The sequence below is a fragment of the Emydura macquarii genome, unplaced genomic scaffold (assembly GCF_026122565.2).
Source record: "Emydura macquarii macquarii isolate MOO-44397 ecotype Brisbane River unplaced genomic scaffold, CSIRO-AGI_Emac_v2 contig_1122, whole genome shotgun sequence".
NCBI lineage: Eukaryota > Metazoa > Chordata > Testudines > Chelidae > Emydura > Emydura macquarii.
In genome coordinates, this window is record NW_027131259.1 from 148,478 (window position 1) to 167,340 (window position 18,863).

General features: G+C 64.6%; 2 protein-coding genes across 2 annotated transcripts; one reads left to right on the top strand and one right to left on the bottom strand.

The window, feature by feature from the left end:
• Positions 1-12,800: 12,800 nt before the first annotated feature.
• GRWD1 (glutamate rich WD repeat containing 1) lies at positions 12,801-16,934 on the top strand. The gene is made up of 7 exons (XM_067546451.1): positions 12,801-12,964; positions 13,164-13,281; positions 13,751-13,916; positions 14,016-14,229; positions 14,338-14,480; positions 14,705-14,902; positions 14,993-16,934. Exons 1-7 carry the CDS (start codon positions 12,922-12,924, stop codon positions 15,311-15,313), a joined length of 1,203 nt encoding a protein of 400 aa, XP_067402552.1. The 5' UTR covers positions 12,801-12,921; the 3' UTR covers positions 15,314-16,934.
• On the bottom strand, positions 16,580-18,795 carry TSEN34 (tRNA splicing endonuclease subunit 34). Its single transcript, XM_067546452.1, has 5 exons — positions 18,717-18,795; positions 18,070-18,338; positions 17,619-17,775; positions 17,056-17,310; positions 16,580-16,808 (listed from the first exon to the last, which is right to left on the bottom strand). Exons 2-5 carry the CDS (start codon positions 18,322-18,324, stop codon positions 16,624-16,626), a joined length of 852 nt encoding a protein of 283 aa, XP_067402553.1. The 5' UTR covers positions 18,325-18,338; positions 18,717-18,795; the 3' UTR covers positions 16,580-16,623.
• Positions 18,796-18,863: the final 68 nt, after the last annotated feature.

Here is an 18,863-nt window from a genome sequence, read left to right on the forward strand (position 1 = left end):
GGGCACCTGGGTTCTCTCCCCAGCTCTGGGAGGGGAGTGGGGTCTAGTGGTTAGAGTAGTGGGCGGGGGGCACTGGGAGCCAGAACTCCTGGGTTCACTCTTCAGGTCTGGGAGGGGAGTGAGGGGCTGGTGATTAGAGCGGTAGGAGACAGGGGTGGGGAGCTGGAAGGGGAGTGGGGTCAAGTGGTTAGAGCAGGGGCTGGGAGCCAGAACTCCTGGGGTCTCTCCCTGGCTCTGGGAGGGGAGTGGGGTCTAGTGGTTAGAGCCGGGCGGTGGGTGGACGGGGGGGGGAGGGGGGGGGGTTTGGAAGCTGCTGTGATTGGCTGGAACTTTGCGGGGAAGTTCATTTACATAGAAATTAAAAATTAAATTAGTGAGAAAATCTGTAATTCCGATGGAAAATGTAATTAAAGCGGGACCAGGGCCCGGAGCAGAGGCAGCGGGGGAGTGAACGGCACGGGCGGCTCAGCAGACATGGGCAAACCAGCTGTGGCAGTGCTCCCCCCTCCCCCGCCTTACACGAAGACCCAGCTGTATGTTCACCCAAACCCTGACACACACACAACACCCCAACACCCGCACACCAACAACATGACAAGAGGACAGCCACGTACAGGCAGACCAGCCCAGTGACACGCGCAATCACAGCCCTGCACACCAATCGCCCAGACTACAGTCGCACCTTCACACCAGACCTAGCCCACCCACACACAACCACAGCATCACACACCAACACCTAGACTACGCCCACAAATCTACATACACAATCACACAACACCTAGCCGGCACCTGCACAACCACAGACACCAAAACCTAGACTACACCAGCACAAAACACACACCAGCACACCAACACCTAGACTACACCTGCACGAATGCACACAACCACAGCATCACACACCAACACCTAGACTACACCCGCCCAGCAACACATACAATCATCCCACCACCCATCACACACACATGCACACACCAACACCTGGACTACACACGCACACGCATAGATCAGCACACACAGAGTCACCAGACTACACCCACTCCCAGACTGCACCCACACAGTAAGACACCCCCACACAGCTGCACCCCTGTACACCAGCCAGACGCCACCCTTGCGGGGTGGGGGAGCTGGGAGGCGAATGCCGTCCCGGCTGCCTGTCCTCAGTGGCTCTTGGGAGGCGGGGGTGATGGAGCAGAGGCAAGGGGCCCGAGCCGCCCTGTCAAAGGGGGGGGAGGGCAGGTGCAGGGCCCAGCTGGGCCGCAGGATGGTTCAGTTTTCGCTTGTGTCGTCTCCCATCCAAGGGCCGCCGTTACCCTGCCGGGGTGAAAGGCTCAGCCGGCGGCTGGAGTCACCACCGGGCCGGCAACAGGCCAGAGACCAACCAGAGGGAAACTGAGGCCGTGCTTCTGCCACACCCAGCTAGCCGATGGTACATCGCAGCACGGCAGCCAGCCAGCCACGCACCCATGCAGGCTACGGCCGCCCAGCTGCACCCCGCGCCCCCCATGCCCCTCATCATTGCTGTACCCCTCCCACGCCCCCATGGGTGCAGCGAGCACCCGCGTGACTGCCCCACCCATGGTCCCTGGGAGAGCCCTGGGCTGGGTTGGGCGTGAGGGGCACTGGCAGAGTTGTGGGGGGAGCCCAGGGCTGGGAGGCTGCGGGTCAGGAGTGAGGGGCACCCTGGGCTGTGGAGGAGGGATCGGGGGGGGGGACGGACGGGTTCAGCGTTAGCTTGGCTCAGTCACCTGCCCCCCCAGGTCAGCGTTGGAGCCCCATTGGGCGAGCAAGTGGGGTGGGGGCAGAACAGGGCTGGTCTCTGTGTCCCCTGGGGCGCAGACCTGAGCACAGGCCCACCCCAATCACCCCTCCCCCCCCCACACACACACACACTCACCAGCAGGGGGCAGTGCTGGACACACACACACACACACACACACACTCACCAGCAGGGGGCAGTGCTGGCAGCGCTGGACACACACACACACACACACACACACACACACACACCCCCCAGCAAGGGGCAGTGTTGGACACACACACACACACACACACACACACACACACACACATATCCCAGCAAGGGGCAGTGTTGGACACACACACACACACAGACACACACACATATCCCAGCAGGGGGCAGCACTGGACGCACAAACAGACACAAACCAGCAGGGGGCAGCGCTGGACACACACACACACCAGTGTTGGACACGCACACACACACACACTGGCCGGTGATCAATACCATCTGTTCTCCGCCCGGCCGCTCTCCCCGGCCATCTGGCACCGCCGCAGGCGGGCTGGCCCGAGCCGCCTGTGTTTACCGTCACACCAGCTGCGGGTGCGCACATCACACCCGCCGCACCAGCGCCGCGGAGACCAGGCAGCGCTAGGCCAGGAGTCACCCTCCCTGCCCTGCCCCCACCCAGCGAGATCCGCCCCCCCCCGCCCAGGGCAATAAGACCAGGAGTCACCCTCCCAGGGCTGCCCACCGCAGCGGTCTCCTTCCGCCTGAGGAAATAGTCCCTGTGTGCGTGCTGGGGGGAGCAATAACTCGGGGGGGGGGGGGATATTTACCCCGCGGCGTCGGAGAGGAGCCGTACACGGCACAGCTGTGAATATTGCATGAGGTTAGCAACGGGGAAGCTCCCGGGAGAGACGCAGGAACACGTCCCTCGCTCGCTGCCTTCCTGGCTCTTCACGCTCGCTTGGTTTCTCACCCCGGCCCAGAACCGGTGCCCCCCCCCTCCCCCTGAGATGTTTACAGCTCCTGGCCTTTGCCTGGCTGTCGGCAGCCGCAGTTCCTGGACAGGGGAAACTGAGGCACAGAGGCGTTGGGGGGGGAGGGACTAGAACAGTGGGGATAGAACCCAGGCATCCTGGCTCCCAGTCGCCCCCCCCCCCCCCTCCGCTCTAACCACTGGCCCCCGCTCCCCTCTACCACGCCGTCTCTCTCCTCCCGCCCCAGTGTTCAATGAACGCCTCTCTGCTGTGGGCACCGCATTTCCTGTCATTTCACATCCAGAGCTAGGGGCAGGCTGGGGTAACCAGGAGCCCCCCCACAGCCAGTGCCCCCCACACCCTACAGCGCCCCCGGCTGGGCGTGGCCGGGGTGGGAGCAGCCGGGATCTCTGTGACGGGGTGATTATAGAGAGCGCCTAATGCCCCTCGGCAAGAGCCGGCACTGGGCAGCGTGAATCTCGTTTCACAGGGGCTGTGTAGCCTATGTCACTGCCACTGCCCCCCGCTGCGCACCCCAGGGGCCAGTCCTATGGGGGGCGTGGGAGCCGCTGCCCCTTAGAGGGGTAAGCCCCCCATGTCCCATTCCCTGCCCCACCGGGCCAGCCAGACCCTGCCTGGGGCCAGATCCAAACTTCTACGTATGCTTGAGATGGGTCTGCCTGTGCGTGTCTTATTAATTCGATTTTGCAGACACCTTAATTCGAATTAAGAGTGGCGCCAGTGTGAATGCGGGAGTAATTAATTCGAATTAAGGGACTTTAAATCGAACTAAGTCCCCAGTGTGAACCATGCCTCAGAGTCTGTAGCGTGTGTCTGCCTGTGTCTGCATCTGTAGCGCGCATCCAGATGTGTCGGCAACCGTCTCATGTATCTTCATGTCCGCGTGTGTCTCCGTGTGTAGCGTGTGTCTGCATGTCACCGTGTGTCTCGGTGTGTACCGCGTGGCTGCCTGTCACCATGTGTCTCAGCGTGTGTACCGCGTGTCTGCATGTCACCGTGTCTCGGCATGTGTACCCCGTGTCTGCATGTCACTGTGTGTTTTGGCGTGTAGCGTGTGTCTGCATGTTGTCATGTGTCTCAGTGTGTGTACCGCGTGTCTGCATGTCACCGTGTGTCTTGGCGTGTACCGCGTGTCTGCATGTCACCGTGTGTCTCGGCGTGTAGCATGTGTCTGCATGTCACCGTGTGTCTTGGCGTGCACCGCGTGTCTGCATGTCACCGTGTGTCTCGGCGTGTAGCGTGTGTCTGCATGTCACCGTGTGTCTCAGTGTGTGTACCGCGTGTCTGCATGTCACCGTGTGTCTTGGCGTGTACCGCGTGTCTGCATGTCACCGTGTGTCTTGGCGTGTAGCATGTGTCTGCATGTCACCGTGTGTCTCGGCATGTAGCGTGTGTCTGCATGTCACCGTGTGTCTTGGCGTGCACCGCGTGTCTGCATGTCACCGTGTGTCTTGGCGTGTGCACCGCGTGTCTGTATGTCACCGTGTGTCTTGGCGTGTAGCGTGTGTCTGCATGTCACCGTGTGTCTTGGCGTGCACCGCGTGTCTGCATGTCACCGTGTGTCTCGGCATGTAGCGTGTGTCTGCAGGTCACCGTGTGTCTTGGCGTGCACCGCGTGTCTGCATGTCAGCGTGTGTCTTGGCGTGGAGCGTGGGTCTGCATGTCACCGTGTGTCTTGGCGTGCACCGCGTGTCTGCATGTCACCGTGTGTCTTGGCGTGTGCACCGCGTGTCTGTATGTCACCGTGTGTCTTGGCGTGTAGCGTGTGTCTGCATGTCACCGTGTGTCTTGGCGTGCACCGCGTGTCTGCATGTCACCGTGTGTCTCGGCATGTAGCGTGTGTCTGCATGTCACCGTGTGTCTTGGCGTGCACCGCGTGTCTGCATGTCACCGTGTGTCTTGGCGTGTAGCGTGTGTCTGCATGTCACCGTGTGTCTTGGCGTGCACCGCGTGTCTGCATGTCACCGTGTGTCTTGGCGTGTAGCGTGTGTCTGCATGTCACCGTGTGTCTCGGCGTGTAGCGTGTGTCTGCATGTCACCGTGTGTCTCGGCGTGTGCACCGCGTGTCTGCATGTCACCGTGTGTCTTGGCCGTGTGTCTGCATGTCACCGTGTGTCTCGGCGTGTAGCGTGTGTCTGCATGTCACCGTGTGTCTCGGCGTGTAGCGTGTGTCTGCATGTCACCGTGTGTCTCAGTGTGTGTACCGCGTGTCTGCATGTCACCGTGTGTCTTGGCGTGTACCGCGTGTCTGCATGTCACCGTGTGTCTTGGCGTGTAGCATGTGTCTGCATGTCACCGTGTGTCTCGGCATGTAGCGTGTGTCTGCATGTCACCGTGTGTCTTGGCGTGCACCGCGTGTCTGCATGTCACCGTGTGTCTTGGCGTGTGCACCGCGTGTCTGTATGTCACCGTGTGTCTTGGCGTGTAGCGTGTGTCTGCATGTCACCGTGTGTCTTGGCGTGCACCGCGTGTCTGCATGTCACCGTGTGTCTCGGCATGTAGCGTGTGTCTGCATGTCACCGTGTGTCTTGGCGTGCACCGCGTGTCTGCATGTCACCGTGTGTCTTGGCGTGTAGCGTGTGTCTGCATGTCACCGTGTGTCTTGGCGTGCACCGCGTGTCTGCATGTCACCGTGTGTCTTGGCGTGTGCACCGCGTGTCTGTATGTCACCGTGTGTCTTGGCGTGTAGCGTGTGTCTGCATGTCACCGTGTGTCTTGGCGTGCACCGCGTGTCTGCATGTCACCGTGTGTCTCGGCATGTAGCGTGTGTCTGCATGTCACCGTGTGTCTTGGCGTGCACCGCGTGTCTGCATGTCACCGTGTGTCTTGGCGTGTAGCGTGTGTCTGCATGTCACCGTGTGTCTTGGCGTGCAACGCGTGTCTGCATGTCACCGTGTGTCTTGGCGTGTAGCGTGTGTCTGCATGTCACCGTGTGTCTCGGCGTGTAGTAATTATTTCCACACACTATGTCTGCATGTCACCGTGTGTCTCGGCGTGTAGCGTGTGTCTGCATGTCACCGTGTGTCTCGGCGTGTGCACCGCGTGTCTGCTCTCCTCCCACCCTGGCTGGGCTCCGTCCCCCAGACGCTCATGTTATCTCTGTAATTATTTCCACGCTAAATGCTCGGCTCCAGGACACAAGATTTAGTTCCCGGGGGATCGGGGGGGGGGGGGGGCTGTCTGGGATTTTAATTAGTTTAGCTGGGAGCCTTTCACCTGCGGGGAGAGAGAGGAGGAGTGTGAAGGGATGAGGGGGATGGGGGGGTCTCACACACACACACACACACACTCAGCTCACACCCAGCTAGCTGCTGTGTCAAGCCCCCGTCACCAGTTCCCCTGCACTAACCACTAGACCCCACTCCCCTCCCAGGACCGGGGATAAAACCCAGGAGGCCCGGACCCCTCCCCCCCACCCAGCCATTCCTGTATTCATATTTCATGGGGCAGTTAAATAGCTGCCACCTCCCACCCCAGATGGGGCCGCCTCTCAGCGCCGGGCGAGGGTTCCTCATATAGCCAGCCCCCGTGTCGTTCCCCCCCCCCAGAGGCAGCCGCATCTCGGCGCCGGGCGAGGGGGTCCTGCAGTGTTGCGTTGTTTTCTCGTCCTTTGTGACCTCAGCTGTCACAGCTCCTCAGCCGCCCGGTTCCGCATGAGGCCCCAAGGTCTGTGTCACGGCAGGGGTCCTGGCCGAGCGCCCGGCAACGTGGCACGGCCGGGCCGGGCCGGGCTGTCGTAATGCTGCTCCCAGCACGGAGCCGTGGGCCCGGCCGCGGTGAGCGCTGGCGGAGGACAGGGGGGCAGGTGTGGGGCTGGCCAGCCGCACCATGTGTGTTTGTTGAGTCTGTGTCTGGAAGGTTTAATAGTGTGTGTGTGTGTGCGCGTGTGTGCATGTGCACTGCCCCCTGCTGGGTGCGATCGGTGCTACCCGCTCTGTGTCAGAGCCCCTGTACTGGCCTGGCTGAGGGGGATTCTCCTTCAGCTCAGCAGGCCAGGACGGAACGTGGGGCCCAGGGGGGTTTGGCTTCTAGATGCTTGTGGGTTCCCCCCCGCCTCCTCCCTCTGAGCTGCCTAGCGCTGGGCCCTTCGGCGCACGCTCCGGGGCCCTGGTTCCAGGGTTTTCACGGCCAAGGGCGGCTCCCTGGGACCCAGGCGCGCCGCAGCCTGAAACGCACCACTCTGCCTGGGGTCGGAGGAAGGAGCCGGGCCACGCAAGCTGCAACCACCCGGGTCTAGCACCTCAGGGGAGAGTCTCCCCGCCTGGGATCTAGAACCTGGGGCAGTTCCTTCCATCGGGGGATCTAGAATTGCAGGAGCTGCGCCCCTCTTTGAATCTAGAACGTCGGGGCAGATTTCCCCATCTCAGGATCTAGAAATAGGGTCCCCACAAGGGGGGGGGAAGGACACACTGTACCGGGGCCCAGAAGACCTGGGGGGGCCTGATCCAGACTGCAACCCCCATGGGTAAGTGTGTGGGAGGGGGCCCATGTTACAGGTTTGTACTGGGCCCGAAAAAGTCATGCTTGGGCCCTGGCCAGAAGGCGCCATGTTCCCTCATCCATTGATCTAGACCCCCAGGATCTAGAACGTGCAGTGTTCTCTCCACCGGGCTCTAGGACCTCAGGTCAGAGCCCCCCCCCTTTGGATCTAGAACGTGGAGGGTTCCCTCATCCACAGACCCCAGCTCCCTGCAGCCCGGCGCCCCCCCCCCCACTGGGGTGCCCCGCTCCCTGCAGCACAGCGCCCCCTAGTGCCGCACTGGGGCCAGCCCTGAGTGGGAGGGCGCCCCCCTGCTCTGCACAGCCCAGCGCCCCCTACCGCCCCCCTGGGGTACCCCTCCTCGCACTGCACCCCTTCCAGTCCTACAGCCGCCACACTCTCCGACACCTGTTCCTTCCACCGGCTCCCCCCTTCCGCTGGCTCAGCGCCGGGGTGCCCGCCCCCACACGAATCCGCCCCCCCTCCTTGTCAGCTCCCCCCTAGGGATGGGCTCACAGGCGGCCTGACAGGAGCCGCTGGCCTCACGCAGCGAGAATCCTAATTAACAGGGTTTATTTATAACAAGGAACAAACAAACAAATCTCCGCTGCGAAGCTGGGGGGGCGGTGGGGGGGGAGGAGGAGAGGCGGCCCCTCTGGGGTGCAGGGGCTGGGCATGCGGGGACCCCTGCCCAGGGGACGGGGGGTGTGTCATGGGGGCTGGGTATACGGGGACCCCTTCCCGGCTGGGACGGGGTGTGTGTGTGTGTGGCGTGGGGGCTGGGTATACGGGGATCTCTGCCCACCTGGGACTGGGGGATAGGGGGGCTGGTTATAACGGGACTCCTGCCCAGCTGGGACGGGGGGGGCGCGGTGTGGGGGCTGGGTATACAAGGACCCCTGCCCGGCTGGGCATACGGGGACCCCTGCCAGGCTAGGGGGTGCAGGGGCTGGCGACACAGGATCTCTCCTTCCATCCGTGCCCGGTTCCTCCCGTGCTCAGTCATTGCTCTGCATCCCGCGGGGCCAGGGATCTGGCATCAGGCCCAGGAGCCGTCACCTCCGCCCGCTGGGATGCCAGGTGCCTCGAACCCAGGCCCAGCTCCAGCCGGCCCCAGGGCAGGGACTGGCTGGCTCTGAGGGGCAGGGAAGGGGCGGCCCGGGGCCTCTCCCCTTTTTTTTCCCTTCTTTCTCTCTCGTGCCCGCGTCCGTCTCGCCCCGTCGCTCCCCCCGTCGGCTGCGCCCCGGATCCGCGGCTGACGCCAGCACAGCCGGCTGTGACAGGGCTGTAATTATCGGCTCCATCGCTCCAGATGGTCCCCGCGGAATAAACAAGACCCTGTTGCCGTGAGAGCTGAAGTGGGGCTGGGAGGTGCCGGGGGGGGGGTTCAGGGAGACGTGTGACTACCCCAGGGAGGGGGACAGCGGGAATGGGGCAGCGGCAAAGGGAGGCGAGGAAGACAGGGAAGGCCGGATGGGGCCCCGGCGGGGGCACTGCTCTGAGGAAGTTCACAGCATTGAAGCCCCAGCTGCGGGAGGCGAGTTGCTGCCCCGCGCGGTGAGCCTGGCTTAGCCAGGCGGCGTGTGGGGTGCAGGGGGAGTGGGATGAGCCGGATTCTGGCACCCGGCACTATCACCCGCCCGCGGCTCAGAACCACCGCCTGACCGGGGCTGCGGGGCAGGGAACCCACCACGGCTGATTAACCCCTGCCCGTTCCTCCCCAGAACAGGGTGCATCTGCCAGGCCGAGAGCCAGGCCGCTTGGGTTCTCTCCCCAGTGCTGGGAGGGGCGTGGGGACTAGTGGTTAGAGCGGGGGGGGGGCCTAGAAGCCAGGACACCTGGGTTCTTTCCCCAATGCTGGGCGGGGCGTGGGGACTAGTGGTTAGAGCGAGGCAGGGGGGGCTTGGGACAGGCTGTGCCAGGCGTAAGCAAGACCCCGGGAAGCAGCAGTGCCATAAGCCCTGACGGGCTGGACGGGTACCATGGCAACGGTGCCACCTGCCAGCCAGCCGGGGGGGGGGAGCCATGCCTGGGGGGACGCTGGTGTGTGTTGGAGAGTGGAAGGTCCCCCCCCTCCCGAGTGCCACCCTGGGGCAATGGGGGACCCTCGGCGGGGTCAGTGGCTCAATGCCTGGGAGTGCGGGGGGGGGGCAGTGCCAGCTGTACATCGCCCACCAGATGAGTCCATCAGTCACCCTAGGTGCATTGTTGTCTGCTTGTTTCCCGCCGGGGCGGCTGTAGCTACAGTCAGCCGGGGAGGGGTTGGGGGGATGGTGACCTCCCCCCCCCCCCCCCCGTCAGCTTCGGGGTGGGGGGAAGCGGGAGTAGTGTGAATGGAGGAGCTCCCCCCCCCCAGTCAAAGGGTGACCCCCCAGCCGGGCGACCCCCCAGCCGGGCTAGGTGGAGGGGGACAGCCCCAGCTGAGGTTGAAATAAGGGCTGGAGACCCGCCCCCCACCCCCCAAGCGCGCCAAGGCACGGTGACCCCTGGGATGCATCCCCCCAGATGTGAACCATGCCGGCTATAGCATCACCCCAAAGTCGGACAGACCCCCCCCCCCAGATCTTCCCCAGATGGGAACCAGTGCCCTTAGTGGGGAGCGGCCCCGTGCCCCATTCCCGGGCCCCCTGAGCCAGCCAGTTGCCCGTCCTGAGGTGGGGGCAGGGGGTGGCTGGTGGTTCCTAGGGCTGGGTGTCAGGGCTCAGCCCCCCCTCCCATTGCCCCCTCCCAGCCCGGGCACGCGTGGCAGGTAATTAATGATTCGTCAGCAGCCAAATAAGCTGAGCAGATGGGCCAGGAAAGCTGCTCCCTTTGGAGAGGCAGCGCAAACACCAGGGCCAAGGAGGGACAGAACCCAGGAGTCCTGGCTCCCAGCCCCCCGGCTCTAACCACTAGCCCCCACTCCCCCCCCAGAGCTGGGGGGAGAGGTGGATGCAGGGGGTGGGGGGCGGACTGTCCCAGCCCTGGGCTCCCGGCATGGGAAGCTGCTGCATTTACAGGTGATCAGGGGTTTCTCCCTGGTAAGAAAGTTCCCCAGGTTCAGACGTGCCCTGTGTTAGCTGGAGTCGTGTGTGTGTGTGTGTGTGTGTGTGTGTGTGTGTCCATCCAGCACTGCCCTCTGCTGGTGAGTGTGTGTCAGTCTGTCCCTGCACTCCCTGCTGGAGGGGACGGGCCCTGGTCTGTGGGTGTATCCCCCTCCATGCCCTGCTATCTGCGTGCGCTGACGGGGGTAGTTCTTTGTGTGTCAGGCTGCGCTGTGGTACGTTGCTGTGTCACTGTCTGTGTTGCATTGTGGTGGTGTTTACACAGGAACCGCTCGCCCAGCACTGAGATGCGGCCACCTCTGCGGTGGGGCGCGGGGCTGGTTATCCAGGGATCTTACCAGGGCTCATTCAGTCTCCTCCAGGATCTCGGGATGCTGGGCACAGGCTGTCCTGCTGCCCCCAACTGGGAAGATAAACAAGGACAAATCCGAGCCGTGGGACGGGGGGAGGCACAGGGGCAGATTCTGGGGGCATGTGGATGGTGCAGGGCAGAGATTCGGCCAGGGTGGCCCAGAGGCAGCTGAGGGGAAGAGGAGGAGTGGGCAGGGGGACAGGCGGGTGGATGGAGATTTTAATGCCCACGACCAGTCCCTGCCCTGGGGAATCAGAGCCGGTGTCCCTCGAGGGGGAGGCTCCGGTTGTCTCCCATCCTGACTGGTGTTACTGGTTTGAGTTTCTTCTTCACCCGCCGGAGCAGCTGGGCTAAGACAAGGATTGGAGCCCGGAGGAAATCTGTAATCACAGCCCCCGCCCCCACCGCACCCCTTAAGCACAGCATGTGGGGGAAGCCGGGGGCTGGGAGTCAGGGGTGAGAAGCACCGGCAGAGATGGAGGGTGGGGGGGGGGCAGGGCTGGGCTAGCAGGGGGCTGCGGGTTGGGAGTGAGGGGCACGTTGAGTGGTATACCTAGAGGTCCTCTGGCGAGGGGGGCTATCTGTGCTGGGGGGGGGGGTGTTTCTCTCTGGTGTTGCCCTGCCTGGGGATGCCCAGCAGGGTGGGGCCCAGGGGCTGTTAACCCTGCAGCTGCTGGCTTCGCCCCTTCGCCATCAGTGCACTGAGCTGCCCAGGGCTCTGCTCTCGGCCCCCAGGCCGTGGGTCCGAACTCACAGCGACCCCTGGTGGGCACTTGCTGTAAGGGAGAGTCTCTAGTGCTGACGAGTCTGTCCCAACCCCGCAGCCCCTTCAGCTCCCACCCGGCGCCCTTCAGCCTCACCCCCACAGCTCCCTGCCAGCCCAGCCCGGGGCTGCCCTGCCCCATGGCTCTGCCAGTGCCCCTCACTCCCAACCCACAGCTCCCTGCTCGGGGCTAGGCCGGTTTTCTGGCTGCGGCGTCTCTGGCGCCTGGGCCGGCTGGACTCATAAATCGCTAACGAGCACGGCCCGAAGGCCTCCAGCTGGGGCCACTTAGCTGTGAAATTTGCTGCGCTCATCGGAGCGGGAGGGTCGTGGCCCCGCCACAGCCAGCGCCATCACTCACGGCACACGCTAGTGAGCGGGGCTGGCTGGGCTGGCGCTGGGAGGGGGCTCAGCAGGGGGGCCGGCCCCCGGCCCCGGGGCTGAGCTCGCGGGCGATACTTTGGGACAGGAAGTGAATGTCTCAGCCATTTCCGATGTCGCGTGACATCATCATGTCCCCGATGACATCACTGCATCTCCTGATGATGTCACTTGGTGACATCATTGCCCCAGGTCATGAGGCGTCCACTTGGCGCCATGACAACCCTGTGTTGGTTTCCATGGTAGCGGAGCCATCAGTGACGACACAGGCAGCTGTGCCACGACCTGGTGTGATGATGTCACAAGGGGGCTATGATGTCATCAGGGGATGGTGACATCATCAGGGAAGGGGATTTATGTCATCAGGGACGTGGTGATGTCACAAGTGGATGTGATGACATCACCGTGGGTGTCATTGCAAATGTCCACGGTGATGGCCTTTGACCCCAGATGACAGTTCAATGTGGTGGGGGGGTTGAAGGAGAAGTAGGTTGCCATGGTGATAATGGGGGTTGGGGGAGTTAGCTCCCAGTTCCCCTATCTAATATGTCACCGTGGGGCAGGGACGGGGGGGGGGGGGGGTGTTGGATTTGCCCTCAGTTAAAATGGCGTCCGGGATGCTGCTGTTGCTTTTCCCTTTCTCAAAATGGCGCTGTCCGCTGCTCTGACGACCTGTGCCCTCAGTCAATATGGCGCCGCTGTTGCCCTTTTGCAAGATGGCGTGTTGTCCCTCCGGGCCCCTCCCCCCCCTTTTCCAAGATGGCATCCCCGGGTGCGCCCTTCCTAAGATGGCGGCCGGCTCCTGTCCTGTCCCTTTCTCAAAATGGCGGCGCTGGGATCACCCCTGCCCCTTCCTTAAGAGGGCGGCCGTTGCCCTTTCCCAAGATGGCCGCGGCTCCGCCTCCCGCCCTCTCCCCGGGAGGCGCGGCGCCGCCTGAGGGCGGAAGTGAATTAGTGAAGCCGGCGCGCGCGGGGGCTGCCCTGTCCCAAGATGGCGGAGGCGGCGTGGCGCCGGGCTGGGGACGGGGCGAGCAACAGCAGCAGCAGCAGCAGCAGCGGGGGGGAGGAGGAGGGGCAGGGGCCGGGGCAGGGGGAGGCCCCGCGGCGGGTCTATGTGCCGGGCCGGGGGCCGCCGCCGGGCCCGGGCGAGGAGCTGGTGATGGACGAGGAGGCCTATGTGCTGTACCATAGGGCGGGCACGGGTGAGGCGGCGGGGCCCGGGGGGAGGGCGCGGGAGATCCCTGGGGGGCGGGGCCCGGAGGGGGAGGGGAAGGCGCGGGAGATGCCGGGGGGCGGGGCCCGGGGTGGGTCAGGGGGAGGGGAGGGCGCGGGAGATGCCGGGGGGAGGGGTGGAGCCGGTGCCCGGCAGTGGGGCTGACCCCCCCCCCTTTCTCTCCGCAGGCGCCCCCTGTCTGAGTTTCGACGTGGTGCCCGACGCGCTGGGCCAGGATCGGGACCGCTTCCCGCTCAGCCTGTGGCTCTGCGCGGGCACCCAGGCCGAGAGCGCCCAAGCCAACAGGTGACACCCGGGGCGGGCGGCTGCGGGGCAGGGACACAGCACACCCCCCCCCGCCCCAGGTGTCCCCCCAACACACCTGCCCAGGCAGCTCTGCTCCTCCCTGCTGCCCCACTTCGGGGAGCGCTTGCTGCCAGCCCTGGCGCGGCCTGGCTGCCCCGGCCCCACGGGCACCTGTGGGCAGGTGAGCGGCTGCCCCTGGCCAGCCTTGGCCCCCGCCTGCCCTGCAGGGCGCTTCCCGGGCCCGCTGGGGCTCCCGCAGCCCCCCACCGCCGGCTTCACCTCCTCTCCCGGCCGGGACACCGTGCGGGCAGAGCCTAGCCGGCGGGCCCTGACCTCTGACGCTGTCTGGGCGCCGGCACCCCCCAACCACGTCGCCCACCTGTAAGGCCACCCCGCTGCCTCCCAGTGACCTTCCCCCTGACCCATAGAGGGGGGCTGGCTCCCCATGCTCCTTCTCTCTGCCTGCCAGGCTGCTGGTGATGAAGATGCACAATCTGCACCGCACGGGGCCGGGGGCTGCGGGCTCCGAGGGCAGCGATGAGGAGGAGGAAGAAGGTGATGAGGAGGAGGAAGACAAGAAACCCCAGCTAGAACTGGCCATGATCCCCCACTATGGGGGCATCAACCGTGTCCGGGTACGGTCCCCCAGCCCAGCCCCACCCTGCATGGCCCCCCCTTTTCACGCAGCACAGGGCCTCTGGCAGTGCCCTGGTTAACCCTTTCCTTCCCGGCAGGTGACCCAGCTGGGCGGGAGGCAGGTGGCTGCCATCTGGTCGGAGAAGGGGCAGGTGGAGATCTACGACCTGCAGCGCCCCCTGGCCGCTCTCTTGGACCCTCAGGCCATGAGCGCCTTCCTGCGGGAGGAGCAGGCCAAAATCAAACCCCTCTTCTCCTTCGCCGGACACATGAGCGAGGGCTTTGCCGTGGACTGGTCCCCCACGGTGCCCGGTGAGCCAGGGGTTGCTGGGCGACAGGGGGCTGTGGGTCAGGAGTGAGGGGCACCAGCAGAGCTGGAGGAGCCCCCCCCCCATGACCCCCATCTCTGCCCCCCACCAGGCCGCCTCGTGACCGGCGACTCAAACAAGAACATTCACCTGTGGAACCCCAAGGCGGACGGGACGTGGCACGTGGACCAGCGCCCCTTCACCGCCCACACCGCCTCTGTGGAGGATCTGCAGTGGTCACCGACGGAAGCCACGGTGAGGGGGGGCCCTGCCAGGAAAAAAGGAATATTGGGCTAGATGGGCCCATGGGCTGATCCATGGGGGTAGGGAGGGGGCAGGACTCCAGGATAGGCGGGCCCATGGGCTGATGTGGTGGGGGACAGGGTGGGATACCAGGGTAGATGGGCCTTGGGGCTGATCCGGGGCATGGGATACCGGGCTGGATGGGTGGCCACGCTCCCTGACCCCGTCTCCTCTAGGTGTTTGCCTCGTGCTCGGTGGACGGGTCCATCCGGGTGTGGGACGTGCGGGCGGCGCCGGGCCGGGCCTGCATGCTGACGGCCAGCCGGGCCCACGCCAGCGACGTCAACGTCATCAGCTGGAACCGCCAGGAGCCCTTCCTGCTCAGCGGGGGGGACGACGGGGCCCTGCGCGTCTGGGACCTGCGCCTCTTCCAGGTCAGTGCCCCCCAGGGCTCCCCATGGCTCTGCTGGTGCCCCTGACTCCCCACCCGCAGCCCCCCTCACCCCTGCCCTCTCCCCCCACAGGAAGGCAGGAGCGTGGCGACCTTCAAGCAGCACACGGCGCCCATCACCTCGGTCGAGTGGCACCCCACGGATGGGGGGGTGTTCGCGGCCGCCGGTGCTGACGACCAGGTGACCCAATGGGACCTGGCAGTGGAGCGGGACCAGGAGGGGGAGGGGGAGAGCGAGGACGACCCGGCCCTGGCCTCCATCCCCCCCCAGCTGCTCTTCGTGCACCAGGGCGAGACCGACATCAAGGAGCTGCACTGGCACCCGCAGTGCCCTGGGGTCCTCATCACCACCGCGCTGTCCGGCTTCAACGTCTTCCGCACCATCAGCGTCTGACCTGACGGGGGCAGCCTGGAGCCGCCCCCCTTGCAGATGGACCATTCCTGGTGTTGGCTGCTCCCATTGTGCATAATGGGGAGAAAGTGTCTCTTGGGGGAGGGGTTGGTGTCCTCCCCACTCTTCCCTGCAGTTGGGCTGTTCCAGTAGCTGCTACCATTGCATAGGTAGGAGGGGGAGTTCTGCAGACAGGGAGCCTAACATGAACTTCCCCCTCCTTGCTCCATGCAGTTGGACTGTTCCAGTTAGTGGCTGGTACCACTGCATGAAATGGGGTGTGTGTGGGCACTGTGGTCCCGTCCACATTTGGCGTTATCCACCCACTCCTTGCAGATGGACTATACCAGCTGCTACCATTGGTCAGACTGTGGGGGGGAAGGGGTGACCGTGGCTGGGCCATTCTACATGGGTAGGTTCATGCCTCCTGCAAATGGGCTGTTCTTGCAGCTTGTTTTTGGGAGCTACCATGTAATTTGGATATGGGGGGGCTGATTTCAAGCCAACTTCCTGCTCAATTGTACATAGGTTGGTCTGAATTTGGTTACCACCACTTTGGATGGGGGGGGGTATCACCCCCCTTCTGTGGAGAAGTGGATTGCACTGGAGTTGTTGGCTACCAATTCTGCTGGGGGGGGGGGGGGGAAGAGATTGGTTTGCTCCAAATATATTTTGGGTGCTGCCACTATGCACTCATGGGGGGGGAGCTAGCTCCTGCATGGCTGCATAAATCCCTGGGGGCGGAGGGCATGGGAGACAGACACACACCCACCCACTGCAGAGAGGGGGCAGAGGGAAAACCTGCATCCATGCCATTGGGGATGGGGGGCCAGAGCCAGGCCCCTCCCATTTTAACCCCAGATGAGGAGGGCACTGTCTTCTCCCTCCTGTGCATGTGCCACGCCCTCCCTGTGCAGCTGGGGGGGGGGGGTTGCTATCTGTGGCAGGAGGTGTGTGTGTGTGTGGGGGGGGGGGTTAGGAAGTTACATCTATTTTCTGGCAATTTCAGTTTTAATTAAAGAAAAAAAACATTTACAATGAAGAGTCTGGTCAGTCGGGGGAGGAGGGGCTCTAAGCCCACCCCCACTCCTGCCCTGCAGCCCCCACTCCTGCCCTGCAGCCCCCTGCTATCCCAGCCCATGGCTCCCCCCCCCACAGCTCTGCCGCTGCCCCATCTTTATTAGCATCCTTCATGCCCTCTCGGCCCAGCAGCATTTTCCACCCTTGGCTGGCTCTGGTTCGGGGGGGGGGGCAGATTTTCCCCCTGCCCCCGCCTCTCCTTTGTCCAGCTCCCAGCTGTCCTGGGGGGGTCACTACAGCCCACTCCACTGCAGGGAGGTGAAGGCGACGGTGCCGTCCGTGCCCGGCGAGCAGAGCAGCAGGGTTTTCTTGACGCTGGTGCCCAGGCGAGCGGCTGCCACCAGGGCAGGGAGTGGGAGGGGTGCTCCCTGGGGGCAGCACAGGGCAATATAGTGAGCGTGGAACCGCAGGGGGTCACCTGCGGGGGAGAGGCCAAAGGGGGAGGAGTCAGGCCAGCTGCCCCATTCCCTGACCCCCACAGCTCACCTCACCCCCTCCAATCCTTTCCCCAGGTGCCCTTGCCCAACTCCCCATCCACCTCCATGAGCCCCTCCAGTTCTCCATGGTCTCTGCCCTCCCTCCCCTCCCCTTTGTTCCCTCCCCAGGGCTGGTCCGCTCCCCCTGCCCCATATCCCCCAGGCTGTGGCCCAGCCCCCACCCCCTACCTGGGTACACGAGGAAGTCTCCGCCAAATTTGTTCCCTCCAGACAGGTAGTAGCCCCTGCCCCACAGCTCGCGGAAGACACGATGCCGGGCCTCATGGGCTGGGCAGCCGGCGTGAGGCCAGTCCGGGGAGGGGGAGGTCCAGTCCACCCGCTCAACCCGCCCTGGGCGGCACCGCGCTGTTGGCAGCTGGACCATCATGGAGTCACGGGGCAGGACGAAGGGCGAATCCGGGAGCCTAGAGTCCTCCACAGCATCTGAGAACGGAGAGAGCAGCGGGCTAGGACCCCTCGCCCAGCACTGAGCTGCAGCCAGCTCTGGGGTGGGATGTGGGGGCTGGTTATACGGAGACCCCTCGCCTAGCACTGAGATGCAACCAGCTCTGGGGTAGAACCACGGAGCTGTTTCTAGAGAACATCCACAAATGAGCCTCCGCCTTGCTCCCTCCAGCACAGGCCCCAGGGGCCCAGCACGGCCTGCCAGGGGAGAGCGCCCCCCACTGAGCCCCCCCTTTCTCTGCAGCCCCTGGGTTTCTCTCCACGCCCCAGCCACGCGCCGGCCCCACCTAGTGTCTCCCTGCGCTGCCGTCTGCGGCGGGCTTGGCCCTCGGCGATGCGGTCGGCGAGCTGGACCAGCAGGGCCGCCCTCGCCGCCCCAGCCAGGCGCTGCTGCTCCTGGTAGCTCTCCTCCAGCCCCTGCTGGTAGACCTGCACCTCGGACACCTGGGTTCAGGGGAAGGGAATTAATGCTTGTATGGGGCGAGCAACACAGCCAGCTCCTCACAACCCCATGGGACCCCAGCCCCGCTGCTGCTGCACCTGCCCCGGTCCCTGAGCCAGCACCCTCTAGAAGAGAAAGGCCCCAGACCCTGAGCCAGCCCGTACCCTGCCCTGGGGCTGGATTGGGACCAGCCCCCCCGGAGAGGAAAGGCCCATCCCCAGAGCCAGCCCATCTCCCACCCTGGGGTCAGACCAGCACCAGCGACCCCTGGAGGGGAGAGGCCCCAGGTCTCTCACCTGGGTCAGTTCCTCCCCCTCCGCCGGGGGCTGGCTCTCGGTGCCCTTCACCAGGATGGCTGCGCCCAGCTCGGCCAGCAGCCGGGCCTCCTCGGGCAGCAGCTGCAGGGGGAGGCCCAGGCGGGCGTTCTGCCGGGGCTTGCGGGCCAGCGCCCCCACCAGGGTCCCCACCAGCCGGAACCGCTCACGGATCTCCCGGGCATCCTCAGCGCTCCACACCAGAGCCGCCCCCTCCAGCACGTGGATCTGGATCATGGCCGCCACGACACCTGCAGGGAGGGGAGCAGGGAGGTTGGGCGGATGCGGCCCCCTCTGGGACGCCCTCACCTGGCGCCGAGATGCAACCACCTCTGGGGTGAGGCGCTGCAAGCCCAGCATGCCGCAGGGCTGGGGGGTGCCAAGCAATGCTGATGCCCCTGAGGATGCTGGGAAAGCCCCCCGGGGGGGGGAGCCTGGTTCTGGCCACATAGAGATCCCCCAGGGATTCTGGGAAATCCCCTTTTAAAGAACCTCTCAAGCACCACAAAGGATTCTGGGAAATAGTTCCTTTAAAGGGCCACACCCACCCGTCCCAAACTCAGCTCCTTTCCCACAGGGGATTGTGGGTAATGGCCCCCCCACACACACACACATTGCCCCCCCTTCACCTTTACACCCCGGCTTCCCTGCATCCAACGCCGAGCAGACGCTCTGCAAAGCGAGCCGGCCTCTCCCACGGTGCCTCGGCTCCTGTCCGGCGGGGGGGGGGGGGGCAGGAGGGCGGGGTTCTTGCAGCTGAGCGACGGCCCCATTGG

Excerpts from the sequence above, each read along its gene's own strand:
- GRWD1 (XM_067546451.1), top strand. The coding sequence starts at position 12,922 with ATGGACGAGGAGGCCTATGTGCTGTACCATAGGGCGGGCACGG. Across the intron at positions 13,282-13,750 it reads GAGAGCGCCCAAGCCAACAG|GCTGCTGGTGATGAAGATGC; the intron begins GTGACACCCGGG and ends TCTGCCTGCCAG. Across the intron at positions 13,917-14,015 it reads GGGGCATCAACCGTGTCCGG|GTGACCCAGCTGGGCGGGAG; the intron begins GTACGGTCCCCC and ends CCTTCCCGGCAG.
- TSEN34 (XM_067546452.1), bottom strand. The coding sequence starts at position 18,324 with ATGATCCAGATCCACGTGCTGGAGGGGGCGGCTCTGGTGTGGAGCGCT. Across the intron at positions 17,776-18,069 it reads AGGGGGAGGAACTGACCCAG|GTGTCCGAGGTGCAGGTCTA; the intron begins GTGAGAGACCTG and ends CCCTGAACCCAG. Across the intron at positions 17,311-17,618 it reads GCAGCGCAGGGAGACACTAG|ATGCTGTGGAGGACTCTAGG; the intron begins GTGGGGCCGGCG and ends CTCCGTTCTCAG.